This window comes from Zeugodacus cucurbitae, chromosome 3 (genome assembly GCF_028554725.1).
Source record: "Zeugodacus cucurbitae isolate PBARC_wt_2022May chromosome 3, idZeuCucr1.2, whole genome shotgun sequence".
Lineage (NCBI taxonomy): Eukaryota > Metazoa > Arthropoda > Insecta > Diptera > Tephritidae > Zeugodacus > Zeugodacus cucurbitae.
Window position 1 is genome coordinate 42653428 of NC_071668.1, and position 15077 is coordinate 42668504.

The following is a 15077-nucleotide window of genomic DNA, read 5'->3' on the forward strand; positions in this document are numbered from 1 at the left end:
TGCTGTGTTCGAGCAACACGCTTTGTGTTCTTATTCGTAACAGTTCGCTGCTACGTAACAGTGCTGCATTTGCGCACATTTTGAAATTAATGTATACAATATATTTGAAAATTTGAATTTAATCATTTAATTTTGTATGTAATTTGCAAATACATATAGAAATATGCATAATATAATTAAAATGTGTTAGAAAATTGCGAATAACGATTATTATTAGTTAATAAAATATATTTTTTTGCTTGGAAACGATGCGTACAAGAAGTTGAGAAAATTATATGAAAGAGAATGACAGAAAAACACGAACAGAGTTGTCGAACAAGAATTGCTCGTGTGAACGCAAGGGGCGACAGCAAAAGAGAATCGCCCGAGAATTAACAACAGAAGTTGCCTGTGTGAAAGTGGACATAGCGAGCATTTACTTCAGTTGCCTCTCGTCGTCGAAAAGACTACGCGCGCCTGACGTCTTTTAGTTTACGCGCGACTCTCTGGGCACATTTCCTGATATAATAAAGTGTTGCAGTTATTGATAAAAATTGCTAAAACAAGAATAAGTGAAAGTGAAATAATGAAATTTCTCCTAGAGGAAGATGATGAAACTTTAAGTGATGAAGGATCAGAAGTCTCTGACCACTTATCTTATGTGGAATGTAATGAGGAATCAGAAATATCTGAATGTAGACCAGATGTGGAATCTGATGAAAAAATGGAACATTTAAACGAAGAAAGTAACTCGGAAGAGGAAAACATTCCTTTGGCTGATAGAGCTGCATACTTCATGGCACGTGGTAATGTTACAAAATGGAAAAAATCAAATAGTGATAGAGTCAGGTATCCACCCCATAATATTCAGACTCAAGAGGTTGGTGCTCTTGGAAAAGGCATGGGCGTAACAACATCTATAAAAGCATGGGATTTGTTTATATGCGATAAAATTATAACGACAGTAGTAAAATATACAAACGAATTTATACAGAAAAAAGAAAGCGCATACTGCAGAGTTCGAGATTGTAAAACTACCGATTCTGTTGAGATTCGGGCCCTGTTCGGATTATTATATATTGCTGGAACCTTACGAATGTCTCATGGAAACTTGGAGGATGTGTATAGTGATGCTACTGGTCGAGACCATACGGTATTTATTTGCAATGAGTGTTTTGTGACCGATGAATCTGACTATTGAATTATTCTAACTTTCTAATAAGATATTATTGTATTTACATTCTTTTCAATGTATTCTATGAATTCTTATGTTTTCCCCAAATTTTGAAAACAATTTGTTTGGTTTTGTGTTAAGATTAATGAATTTACTTTGCATTCAATGAATTATATTACTTTTTATGTTTTTCCCTCATTTAAAATGACAAAAAAAATACTTTTCCTGTAAAATATTATTTTAGGATAACATAATAACTAAAACTAATAAAAAAAAATGAATTCCACAACATAATTCACTTTAAATCTAGCATTTCAATTCAGGCGTTTTGTTACAAAAGCTGGCGCGCCCGCTTGAAGGTTAAAGCCCATCCCAGATATTTGGGACGGTGTGAACTCCACCATAGCAATGTTTACATTCGAGATAAATCGATTAAAATTTTATTTGAGTGTGCGAATTAAAACAAAGTGTGTTGTGTTTTGGATCATTGCAAGAAAATGTCGGTTGAAAAAACATACCGTTCAGATTTGAAGGTAAAGTTCATATATTATTATAAGTTTTTAAGAAGAGTTCTCCGTTTTTAAAGAATAAGACTCAAATATTCAAAAAAATACTTGGAGTTTGAAACCATTGGGACATGTGTTGTGTTTTTGTCAAATGGGGGAAACTTTAGTATAGTATCCCCCGATTTCAGGGTTGAAATGGGTATGGTTGATATCTGTCAACATGGTTATTGTGCATATAAACAAAATTGTGTAAAAATTAAAATGCTTATTTAAAGCAAATATGAAACTAATTGATGTAAGAAAAATAATGGGAAACAATTAAGTGAAGTGTTAGTGTTAGTAGTTAGTAATAAGCGCATTATATATTTTAAAAGTTAACTAATAATCGAAATATCGCCACATAAAATTTGTGAAAGTTTCAACTTTAAATGCGAATATCTCGAAAACTCCCCCTATAAGTTTTTCAACCCTGAAATCGGGGATACTATACTAAAGCCGACCCGTCAAATATAATAAAATACACGATTTTTATTTTCACTTATCTAAAAGTTAAAAATGCAAATGGCATGATCTTTTTGTTGTGCTTATAGAGATTATTCACACCCTCGTTGGAATAGTCATCCAGGTCAGTAATGGGAGGACCAGGAAATAAGCTTTTTCGAGAGGGTAGGTCAATCGGAGAGGGGTGCTGGATATGGTTAATATCATGAAGGGATTCGTTGCATACAAGACATATATTTTTCTGATAAGCGAGAGTCAGTTCAATACAATTTTTACTTTTTACTTTAGGTAGCTTACATCAAAACACTAGTCGTAGGGTAATGTACGGCATCATACTACTTGGAAAACTTCTTTATGGTTCAGTTAGAAGTTCATTTCTTTTGTCTGATATTAGATAGAATCATTTAGGCGGTTAATAACATTACTTTTAAAACATTATTAGCAATTTTTAATTTAAACGAAACATTCTGCCGAATATATCATGGTTTTAAATGTTATTCCTTCACGTAGAGATCTATCTGATTCAATCTTTAGCATAGACAAAACTATTCTCCTGTATTTTGTATACAAAATTTCGTTGAAATTTGTTGCATAGTTGCTACGATATGGTTTTTGGCCTAAACTCTTTATATTTTTTTAATTTACCTGATTGCAGTTCTTCTTACCATAAAATTTAGTGTTTTGTACGTTTTTCACACCTGGCCGACAAATTTGTTTTTATAAGTTGCAGTCGAAGTAGTAGTGCTAGAAATTCTGTTTAACCACGGAATTTCAAAAATTTGAGAACTAGTAAAGTCTAAATAATGGCAATTTAATATATTCTTGTGTTTTATTTTAAATAAAAATTGTATACCTCTATTGAAATACCTTCTATAGGCAATATTATTATTATATTCAATTGTTACACATTACATCGCCCAAATTTTAAAAATAACATTTTAATTTTTTTGCATTTACAGGGTGTTTTAAAGTTTCTGTTGGAACATACTAAAAATGAAGATGCTAAGGGGTCGACCTGCCAAGAAATGGATGCAGAGGTAAGAAATATTGGTTTCCTAGGCTAGCTACTCAGAAATGTTTGTCTAATCATAAATACACACATAAATTTATTCTAAAAAATATTTCAATAATACAAAATCCTTTTTGTTGAAAAAAAAAACTTAATTAGAAGCTAATTTGATTAATTTCGTAATTTAAATCATTAATCAATTTTATATAATGTATTTTAAGTTTTTCCCCTAACCCTTGCCTTATGCGTAGAAGTTTACGTATCTCAAATCATGTAATATAATACTATAATTCTATAAAGTTTTTGTTTCATATATATATATATATTATTTTTCAGAAAAAACAGTTCCTCGCATCAGCCTTAAATAATATGACAACAGATGTAATGAAAGAGTTTCAAAGAGCAATTTCCATTTTAGAGGATCAAGAATCAACTGTTGCTAATAAAGTTAACGCTTTGAATGTAATTAGAGAGGGTATTGACGATATAGATTTTGCAAATAGTTTTGTGAAGGCTGGTGGCTCAATATATTTAGTCCAAAATCTGACTCACACAAATTGTGAAATTAGAAGTTTAACTGCCTATATTATTGCAGAAATGTCACAAAATAACCCATTTTGTCAACAGCATTTTGTAGATGCAAAAACAATTCCAGTGTTAATTAATTATTTAAATGAATCTGAAGAGCTTGCAAACAGTGGCATTCATGCAGTATCATCTTTATTACAAAACTTTAAACCTGGTTTAGTGGAGTTTTTGAACGTAAATGGGATACAAATACTGTTAAAATGTTTAGATAAAAACAATTCAAGACTGTCTGTAAGAGTTTGTTTTTTAATTGGAAAGTTAGCAGAACAAGACAATTTGCGAGGTAAATATATTATACATATATGTTTATTATGTCGGTTTATAAGTTAGATTTATTTTGTATTACTTTTGAAAATAATTTTATTGTTATAATGTAATATGTTTATTTTTTAGATGAATTGATCGAAAAATTAGCGATTACTCAGTTGGTAAAATGTCTACCTGTGGCTATTGCTGAATATGATAGCAGACTGGAGACTACACTTTATGCACTTTCTGAACTTTCAAAGAGTAATAAGTGGATGATCGAAGAAAGTCAAGAAGAGAAATTAAAATCATTGACTACTGGCATTGTTGAAAATTATGCCATTGAAGAAGAATATGAGGTAAGTGTGGATAGTCTTTTTCACGCATTGAAATACTATTTACAATATCATTAAAATATATTCAACTTGTTTCATTATATTTTAAGGAAATCTATCGACATTCATGTGCAATTCTTCGTAAACTGGATACTCATGCAAACACTAGATGAAATGTATGCAAATTCAAAGATTAAATGGAGTCACGTTCGAAATTGGAATTAGTCATAAAATGGAGTTGTAATAACTTAAAGATAGTTAAATATACATACATAACCTAAACTTTTGTAATTTAATAATAACAATAAAAAAATTCGTACGTTAATCAAAAGTAAATGGGAATTAGTGTTATTTATTTGTTAGTTGAAGTCCTGTCTGCGACACGTTAGAGCGGAACACTATTGTAAGACCTTAATAACTCTGCTATCACGTTTCATTTCTAAGTTGTTGTTGTTGTTATGACGATTATCCAGCTCTGCTGAAACGGAAAGTATAAGTCTGGCTGTCGAGATCATCTAACCAGGAATCGTACTGTTGCAAATGGAGATGTGTGTTAAATGAGTTGGGTTTGTGGCATGCAATGAGGTGACTAGTATCATGCAGGACCTATACTGTGTATGTCGGTGTTCAGTCTGGTAAAATAGGAGCTTAATCTGCTACAGTATCCAGAACGAAGTTACGCAAGGATCACTCTGGTTGGCAACTCAGCTCATTGTCAGCTATGGGTGCCGGTTTGACACCAAGAACGCCATTCACTGGTTGGGATGCAAAGAAAATACCCTTGTAGAAACTGCTTGGTGAGCAATTTTTTATGCTCCTTTTCAGGTAGAATAAAGGCCTCATTTTGTAGGTGTGCTTCAGGAGATATCTAAAGGTATTCTGTGATCTTCCTCTGCTTCGTTCAAAAAACGTCCGACCGGCCGTTTAAATGCAGGGCATTTACTAACAACTCTTCTAGAAACTAGTGGATATATTTAATGTATTCTTCTTATACTCCAACTGTAATTTTTTTGACGGATTGAGTAGTGATCGATAATACCGAACTTCAACTTCTATGCAGTTTAGATGTAAACCGTACTAGGGGCATTGATTTTTGTTGAAATGGTTGCATTAAGTATACTTTATATTATCGAAAACGACTTTATGTTCCTGTCTTAGACCATTATATTCATATTTTCAAAATATTGTACAATTATATAATTATACAACAATATATTTTTATTAACAAATAGTTACAGGCTTAAATTTAAAGCAAAAACAATAATTAAAGCTATGTTGTACAAATAATATAAATAGGCGTCACAAAAGCTTTAAATTCACGGTAATACTAATATCGAATTAAAAATCAAAGCACATTAACTTGTATTAGTATTTAGTTTTTTTTGGAATGCATTGTCTGCATATAGTTCAATCAATATCTAATGGGCATCTGTCATCTTGCGAATGACCGACACACTCCAACGCTGGACAGTGTTCGGAATCCCACATACCAGGACCACATCTTTTGCATAAGCCGCTTAAAGTACAAGGTATTTTTGACAATTGGCGGTATTGAAATAGTAGACCACGAGCTTTTCGAAGAATTAGCTCTCCATCCATATACATGGCGAGCGAACTAAAATAAAATAACATTTCATCTGCACGCAAATCCTGAGCAACAACATCATCGGCGTAAACGGCAATAATTGCCAGACACAAAAACAAATGAAAATAATCAGTAAGATAGTTGGACCAACACGCTTCCCACATTCGGATAACTACCGATTCGGTGAATTCGCGTTTGAAACATAAAACTAGCCATCGGTGACAAAACAGCAACTCCATTGAGCTGCTATGTAATTGCAAATGTTCATAAAAACGTGGCAACATGATGCGGATTAGTTCTTTTAAATAGTTTAGGTTTCTATCAATATCTGCGTCGGTGGGTGCACATACAAATAAAGATCGTTGCAATAAGCCAACAAAGCTCCAAAACGTCTCCGATTCATTTTGTATTTCACATAATACAGGAGCTAATAAGTCACTCATTCCCTATAGAATGAAATAAAAATATTTGATTGAAAACCCAAAGAAGCAAAATATTTCAAGATGAATTTACCTGTGAATAATTTTTTCCTGCATTATTAAAAGCATAGTTCAACAATATATTCTTCATAATTTCTCGATTTGGATTATCGTCTCCATAAAAAAATGCGTTGGTGCGATCTATTCTGGCTATATCTTTTTCCACAACACATTGCACCGACTTCCAGAAATGTATTTGTTCTTCTGGAGACATTGAGTATAAGCGCTTCCGAGTTAATTCATCATATTCTTGTTTTCTAATATCCATGAGAACAGCTCGATCGTCAAAAGTTGAAGAAAACGAGTAACATTTTAATAAGAAAGGCCATATAGTTCGACGTAAGCTTTTCTCCAACCCACCAAAGAAAACACATTTGCGAAGAAGCAAATCATCTTCGATTTGTCCTTTTACATTAATTAAAGTTCCATAAAAGAAATTAGTGGTTATTTTTCTTACGCTGCCTTCATCAGGATGTAATTCATGCTTTTTTATCTCTGGGCGGCATACCATAAATTGACGATACGGTAAGTTCTGTTGCTTTTGTCCGGATGTAAATGCAATATTGTGCAGAAAACCGTGCCATTGATGAAGAACCTAAAAAATATATTTTGAAAGACATTTATGAACAGTAATTAATAATATGTATGTATATGTAATGTTTTTAACACATGCTCGTCAGATAATGACGAACTCTTATAATCTAAATATTTATAATAAAGTGGTGTTAGTTGCACCTGCGAATGACAGGAGTCTTATCGGGGCGCAGGGGTTTAGTCGGCCCTCAGGCAGCTGGCGTCACACCTGCATGTTAGCGCCAGGCCTTGGCTCTCTGTAGGACAACAACACACAAAACAAAAAAACAACAAGACCAATATTATTAAATAATCTCGAATGCAACATAAACTACACGGTGTCGAACGAAACAGGGATGCACTATCCACCCAGGACCTCACGGAGGGTCTAGAAGTCCAGAGCGCTGGGAAAGACGGAGCTAGCGACTCCAGCCCTGGTGAACCTGCACCACACAATAGCAGCATCAGCGGAAATCGCAAGCAGGTTCACTACAAATCTGGACATCATCCTAGCAGAAACGAATCCCTCCAGTACGAAACCCCAGAAATATGGATTGGGTTACATATAGGGCCAACCCGAATTTAAATTTAGGTAGTGTAGATAAGCATAATATAAACAAAGCACGCTAGTTGCTGGGAATAATATAAACCCTGCTTAACGTCCTACAACACAAATTAGACAAACAAATAGAAAGAGTTTTAGAATGTTCTACGATAACGTCAGCTCGATACGATACCGTCAGACTTCCGGACGGTGTGGTGTTAAAAACTCACAACCCAGATATTGGCTTAAACAACCCGCACCACTCTGACTACAAAGTCGCTAATTCAATTTTCACAATTTTTTTTTTTTTGTAATAACTCTTTATAAAAATTTAATGAGGATCCGAGATGGTTAATGAAGAGCATCAAAATCGACGATTAAATCGTCACTGACTTTTTAACTTCTTCCTAAGTAAGGTTCCCTGTAAAAAATAATCAGCCATTCAATAAAATTCCTATGATTATCCATATTCCGGCACAATTCCGATTACTTTGGCGGTCGGGGTTTGACAACTCCGATCGGTATAAATGGATAGGTTCTTGATCGGGCTTATAATTTTTGAAATATTCATGTATAAAAGTCCAATTTTTTCTATAAGAAACACATGTTATTTCACACACTTGAACTTTATTTTCTCAAATTTTTCACTTTACATATTGAATATTACACTATTAACTTTCAATTTAATTCAGATTCTAGATTTATTTAAGGTTTTTTAAGCAAAAATTAGTTGTTTTAAAAATCACCGAGCACACTAATAGCTGAAAATGTTTCTGTGTTTACCCAGACGTTAAATGGAAAAGAAATTGCTTTCAAGTTGCCACACACTCACACTTTTTTACTACCCCCCCAAAGATGACATGATACGAAACTCTTTATTCTGAGAGAGCGCTGTAAAAATCCACATTTTTTATAACATTTGACAATGATCCCGCATGTAAAAAAATAAATTGGGCATTTTAGAAATAACTTTTGGGTATTTTAACTTTTAGATATTATTTTTAAATGCTCTGTTCCCTATTAGACTTATATCATATATAAATAATTAAGAAAATAAAAACATGATTTTTTATAAATTCATGCAACAAAATATATTAATTTATTAACATAAAATATATAATATATTAAATATAATGATGTCATTTGATATATTAGATGTCATTTGTAACAAATAATAGCAAAAAAAATAGTTTCACACAGTTTAATATTATCAGTGTATTTCCCTAAAATTATATTTCGCACTGATTTTGTCATATACTTTTACCGGTATTACTTCTGGCATCCCGCCTTTTCTGTCAAAAATTCCTTCAACTCGCACTGCTACCAACTTAAAATGAGAGATCAGGGAATTTGGTTTGAGGGAAAATGAGAGAGTTTCGTATCATGTCATCTTTGACCCCACTTTCATTTTCCGAACTTGAAAGCCATCTTACTTTCAATTTTTGCGAGCAAGAATTGTTTGAAGTTGATGATCAAGAAATGATCAGCTGAGTGCAGAGTTCTCCAATTTTCAAATTACAAGTATTCAAATTTTAAAATTAATGGCGAATAAAGTTGAAATAAGTGAATTATTCCCTTTTACAAAATTGTACACAAGCAATGCATTTTATGGAACATGAATCTTCCGACGTATCTACAGTTTGATTTAAAAATAAAGACTTATGAATCCATTTTGGCGATAAATGGAAGCAGTTTCCTTGACGACGGGATCTCTGTAACAATAATTGAATAATAAGCTGCCTGCAGCCTACGTCACGGGTTTCAATTTATGCCAATTTTGACAATTAATTCGTGTGATCAACTTGGAAGCAAGTTCTTTCCCGTGTAACGGCAGCGTTACAATTATGTGGAAACCGAGTGTTGCCACATGTTAGAAACCATAAATGATCGATTAGGAATCATAATTCTTTAAAGCGCAATATCTCGGAAACTAGGCGTCTGCGGTACCTATAACTTTGTATATTTTTTAATCGGGAGGACGTCCAACGGTGCCCTCAGATCGCGGCGCCATAGTAATCGGAATTGTGCCCCTCAGAGAACTGCAAAAATCACTATTTTCTTGATTTACTCATACGCGAACTTTTTCATTCAACTCAACTCACTGAAAAAAAAACAGAGTGATGAGTAAAAATCAACTCAATTTGCCGTACACATCATTCTTTGGATTTTGAGTCCTCGGTTCAAAATTTCTCACTCACTTCAACTCACTGAACAAAAGTCAGCGTTCAATAAAATGAGCCTGTGTTGACGAAAGCATCATTCGGTTCAATTTGAGTTGATCGATTATGAGTAAACAATTAGCGACAAGACGACACGATGTGAGCGTTACGACTGCATGACTGCATGTACCGTAACAATTTCTATGCAGTTTGTTGTTGTAGCTTGTCTTGTTCTTCTTCTCACATTTCATCTGTGCAGAAAAAGTGCCGCTTGCTGCGCGCATGAGTAAAATCATACGAGTTGATTTTTGCGAGTTGAGTGTTGTTCTTGTTCAAAACAATGATTGTTGAATCGAATGAGCAAGCGCCCGAAATCATTATATTGAACACGAGCCGAACAAACTCGGAGTGAAACAAAAAATCGCACACACACGAGTGAATTTAAAATCAACAACGAAAATGTGAGCTCAGGCAAGTTTGATCGGCTGATCCGAACAGTGTGATTATTCGGCTGTTGAGCGCGTACGAATGTTTTTCATTCAGCAAATGCCGTTCTCTGGTGCCCATATTACAAACATGCAAAATAATAATAAGAATAATGTGAACATCAAATGACTATCAACATAACGAACCGTGATGTTTTCTAAATAACTTATGTATATATACTGATATTACCTGAGCTAAATGATCTAAACCACCATGATGGAAGTGAAGTATTTTATATTGTGACTCTCTTGAGGCAATTACCAATTGCCCGGAAGTACAGTTATCGTCATTGAAAAACAAACGCAATGAACGCATTTGACTGAGGTCTACTGAAAATCGCCGACAATTTGTATTCTTTCGAGTAATTGAATATTCAACACACGACTTTGGCTTGTGATGTAAAGATAATAAACTCGAAGTCTCAGAACAGAGCCCGATGTCATCGGATATATAATATTCGCGATTAAGATACATTTTATTTATATCGGTTACAACACTGTTTATTGAGTCTTTTACATTGGTGTTCTCAATATGTGGATTAGAAATTGTTATATTAACAGATGTAATGTGACTTCTATTCAGTAAAGCATTAATATCACGTATTGAATTAATGTGGTCCCCCAGAAGAGGTTGTAACTCATTTTTAAGCTCCTGAATATCAATATTTGAACCATCTATTTCGCCTTTCTGCTCCCTATCGGTAATTGTTTCATTTCTTAATACATTGGAAATACCGATATCGTATGTTCCATTCATATCAAATACATCGCAGTGCATGTTGTTGTAGAGTTTTTTTTCTTCTGACTTAGATTTACAAAGTGAGGAGTTGGGGATCCAAGTTAGTAACAATGTTGACCGACTGGCTTTATTGAATTGGTCCACGAAAGTCTTCGTTGTAACAGTCAAATAACCTGGATAGTGTATTAACTCAGATTCCTGTCGTATAGAAATGGGTGGGTGTATGCAGACATTATTTTTGCAAAACAAAACTTCGTTGTCCTCATATATATCGATTTTGTCAATAGATTTATCCACCCCCAAAATACGACTTGATGCCTTCTTGATTATATTAACAATCGACATTTCTGGGAATTTAACCCGTTTATAATATTCGAAACAGAGACCAATAACAATTTTATTGCCGTTAAACCGTTCTATTTTTTTATCATTATTATAAACTCCGTAGTGGTTAGTACAAGTTTTTTATGAACAGGTTACCACCTTGCGACGAATTCAATTAAAGTAATCGAAATATTTTTATCGAAATATAGCGAAAAAGAATACCAAAACAAACCCGAATCCAAAATTGAAATCGATAACTTGCAAGACTTAAGTGCCCAACACATAGACGACGACAAGTGACGAGCGACCTCTGTCAAATATTAAAATACACGCGTTCTTATGGGCACATTTTTTAGACAACAGCACAACTTCGCGACAAAAGGGTTGAAGTCTTCGCTGTCGCCAAATTAGAAATGTTTCTAATTTTACCGACGTCAATGGCCGCTGTAGAGCTGCCACTAATACGTGACATGTAAAATTATTCAAAGATCTAACGTTATTGTGCCAACAGAAGCGTAAAATATCTATTATATATGATTTATAAAAATTGACTTTGACTTGATTTATAATATTGACAATTAATGGAGCCATCTTAAGACCTGTTCAGGCCTTAAGACTAATAGGGAGTGGACCACACGTAACGTGGCCTCATGCTATCAATGCAATACTGCGACTGTTGCCTCTACGGCAGTGCAACTTGCAACTAGTTCGCGCAACGCGCCGCCACCCTCAGGTAGTGGCCAACTTAGGGCCCCTACGGCCCCCAGGAGCTCAATTAGACAGCATGACTCCCAGTCTGACAAATCCCCTCCCTCAACCTTCATCCCGCTCCAATCCTCGCGCGAGGACCTCAAGGCAACTCCTGGTCCCTATCACAGTCCGTTCCATGTGTCAGACCGTAATAATAATAATAATAATGTGACCTCAATCAGTTGCAATTCCTGCACTGGCTGGTGTCATTTTCCGACGTGTTCCATGCTGTAATAGAAGTCTACCCCCGCAACCAACAACATCGGAGTCGTCAAACAACCCCGAAGTGCGACATTTTCCTTTGCGGGTAACACAGCTGCAACAACCTCCACCTGTACGTGACTCCCTCACTCCCAGGGTCACGACAGCAACACCAAGACAGACCCAACCCAACCCAACTGCAACGGGCTCCAGAGCAAGATCGAGGAGATAGTTGATTTTATGAGTCGGGAAGGTATATCAATAGCTGCGGTCCAAGAAACCAAGTTAAACGGCCACTCAGATCTTCTGAGTTGTGCAGGTTTCAACGTTCTACATAAAGATCGCGAGCGAGATAGTGGTGGTGGCCTAGCATTCATATTACACAACACCGTGCAATATCGTCTTATCGAAGGTGACATCGACATACATCCCCCCAGTTACAAGTTGCCCAACGTCACCCGAATATTAGTGCGCTACTTCGTGGTGAAAACCGACTGGTACTTGGCGACTTTAACGCGCACCACGATCTTTGGCATTCTTGCCTGTCAAATGATCGGAGAGGGATGGAGCTGGCAGAACAGATAGACGATTCGACAATCTGCACAATGAATGACGAAGCCCCCAACAGAATTATGAGCACTTGCAGCAGCTCGCCAGACATCACCATTGCTAGCGGTGGTCTGATAAACTGCATAACATGGCGACCTATGCTAACTCTTGCATCAAACCATCTCCGCATCAAACCGCACCTATGTAAACTTTAATAAAGCTAACTGGGACGGCTTCACAGAATTCATCGAGAATGCCTTCGCCGCTCTTCTCATTCCTACGGACGTAATCGTTGGCGAACGTCAATTCCCCAAGGTGATCACCGATGCTACTGCTCGTTTCATGCCAGCCGGAAGAATTGCTAATATGCGCCCTAATTTCCCGGCTGAAGCGGCAGTTTTAGCAAATGAGCGCGACTCCTTACGCCAGGTCGATCCTTGTGATCCCCGCATAAGGGATTTCAATTTGGAGATTCGACAACTGGTAAATAACTATAAGCGGGCGAAATGGGTAGAGCACTTGAAGTCCTGTAATCTTTCCATTGGTGTGAGCAAGCTCTGGTCAACCGTCAAATCCCTGTCAAACCCGAGGAGACATGACGACCGGGTTGAAATTCAATTCGGGAGCTATTTTAGCCGACAATTCATACTGCACCCCCCGGTTGACAAGGCTAAAAGACGTGTCATCAGACGGCTGCGCAAAATGCGAAACAACGGCGCGCCTTGTTTTCACCAGTGGGGAGGTTCAGGAGGTCATCAGGAAGACCAAGTTCTCCAAAGCCATCGGCCCTGACGGAATCAATTCTTTAATGTCAAAACACCTAGGTTCAACGGGAGTAGAATATCTCGGCAAGATACTTAATCTGTCGCTAACCACTCTTAAAATACCCGATATGTGGAAAATCGGAAGAGTGGTTCCACTACTGAAACCTGGGAAACCCGCCAACCTAGGGGAGTCCTATCGCCCGATAACTCTCCTTTCCCCAGTAGTGAAGACACTTGAGGCCTTACTTCTCCCGACACTCACATACGACCTGAACTTAGCAGAACATAAACATGGTTTCCGTAAAGTGCACAATACCACCACAGCACTTAGCATCATAAACGCCCAGATAGTTCATGGTCTTAATCAAAAACCACCCTGTAAGAGAACCGTCCTAGTAGCGTTGGACCTGTCAAAAGCTTTTGACACGGTCAACTTAACAACGCTACTATAAGACATCGAACAAACAACACTTTCTCCGGGGCTGAAGAGATGGATTATGAACTACCTGAGCGGTCGACAATCATCTGTATTATTTCGAGGTACAACTTCGAAACTTAGGAAAATTAAACAAGGGGTTCCACTGGGCGGTGTCCTCAACCTGTTACTGTGTAATTTCAATATATCTCCAAACTTACTCAACCACCAGAGGGAATTTCTGTTAACTCCTACGCAGATGATTGTACGATAATGACGTCGGGCACTGGCATCGATGACATGTGTTCGAAAGTGAACAGCTACCTCCCCGAACTTTCTCGCTACTTCTCTGCGAGGAGCCTGGCACTCCCACTCACTAAATCCACGGCGACTCTTTTTACCAATTGGACGAAGGAGTACAGACTAAGTCTTAGCATTCACGTCGATGGCACACAAATTCCGACAGTAAACAATCCCAAGATTTTGTGAGTCACATTTGACAGTCTGCACTCCTTCACTCCACACACGACTGCAATAGTCACTAAAGTACAGAGCCGCAACAAAATCCTCAAGTCGCTAGCCGGTAGCACTTGGGGAAAGGACAAAGAAACGTTGCTGGCCACTTACAAGGCAACCGTCCGGACGGTCGTAAATTACGCAGCACCGGTATGGTCGCCTGGATGCAGTGACACGCAGCAGAGGAAGCTACAGACGTGCCAAAACACCGCACTCCGAACAGCAAAAGATGTCTCTTGATGTCACCAATGACACACCTTCACAGTGAGGCCATTATGCTGCCTATTAAGGAGCATAACGAACTGCTTACCAAGCAGTTTTTACTTGGGTGTTTTCGTAGAAATCACCCATGTAGTCACTTGCTGAAAGCAGAACCGCCCCCTAGGTGCTTCAAGAGATCATTCCTACAACACGTCGACGAACTCAATCCATATACCGACCAGACTGCGGACGCAAACAGTTTTAGACACGCTCTAAACGCCATTCACAGTGGAGCTATCAACACCTTCATTGACTCCCTTCCAGTGAATGGCGTCCTTGGAACCAAACCACCACCTATAGCAGACGAAAAGCTCGAGTTGCCACGTGAAGCCAGAGTGACCCTTGCGCAACTTCGATCTGGATATTGTAGCAGTTTAAACCCCTACCTATCTATC

General features: G+C 36.9%; 2 protein-coding genes across 4 annotated transcripts; one reads left to right on the forward strand and one right to left on the reverse strand.

Annotated features, from left to right (window-relative positions):
* The first annotated feature begins 448 nt into the window (after positions 1-448).
* On the forward strand, positions 449-4674 carry LOC105219731 (uncharacterized). 3 transcript variants are annotated; one of them, XM_054226769.1, is made up of 5 exons: positions 449-1132; positions 3120-3197; positions 3506-4040; positions 4151-4362; positions 4449-4674. In XM_054226769.1, the coding sequence occupies exons 1-5, from the start codon at positions 566-568 to the stop codon at positions 4509-4511; spliced, it is 1455 nt and encodes a 484-aa protein (XP_054082744.1). In that variant the 5' UTR covers positions 449-565; the 3' UTR covers positions 4512-4674. The 3 variants fall into 3 exon arrangements, with proteins under 3 accessions (XP_054082744.1, XP_011194330.1, XP_028901116.1); XM_011196028.3 differs by lacking the exon at positions 449-1132 and adding an exon at positions 1528-1686; XM_029045283.2 differs by lacking the exon at positions 449-1132 and adding an exon at positions 1895-1954.
* Positions 4675-5478: 804 nt separating this feature from the next.
* Positions 5479-11400, reverse strand: LOC105219733 (TBC1 domain family member 16). Its single transcript, XM_011196030.3, has 3 exons — positions 10354-11400; positions 6437-6997; positions 5479-6369 (listed from the first exon to the last, which is right to left on the reverse strand). Exons 1-3 carry the CDS (start codon positions 11245-11247, stop codon positions 5746-5748), a joined length of 2079 nt encoding a protein of 692 aa, XP_011194332.2. The 5' UTR covers positions 11248-11400; the 3' UTR covers positions 5479-5745.
* Positions 11401-15077: the final 3677 nt, after the last annotated feature.

What these genes read in the sequence shown, in the direction of transcription:
- LOC105219731 (XM_054226769.1), top strand. Translation starts at nt 566, where the DNA reads ATGAAATTTCTCCTAGAGGAAGATGATGAAACTTTAAGTGATGAAGGA. An exon ending in GCCAAGAAATGGATGCAGAG is followed by an intron (nt 3,198 to 3,505) that starts GTAAGAAATATT and finishes ATTATTTTTCAG; the next exon opens with AAAAAACAGTTCCTCGCATC. An exon ending in CCATTGAAGAAGAATATGAG is followed by an intron (nt 4,363 to 4,448) that starts GTAAGTGTGGAT and finishes TTATATTTTAAG; the next exon opens with GAAATCTATCGACATTCATG.
- LOC105219733 (XM_011196030.3), bottom strand. Translation starts at nt 11,247, where the DNA reads ATGTCGATTGTTAATATAATCAAGAAGGCATCAAGTCGTATTTTGGGG. An exon ending in GTTTAGATCATTTAGCTCAG is followed by an intron (nt 6,998 to 10,353) that starts GTAATATCAGTA and finishes TATATTTTTTAG; the next exon opens with GTTCTTCATCAATGGCACGG. An exon ending in CAGGAAAAAATTATTCACAG is followed by an intron (nt 6,370 to 6,436) that starts GTAAATTCATCT and finishes TTCATTCTATAG; the next exon opens with GGAATGAGTGACTTATTAGC.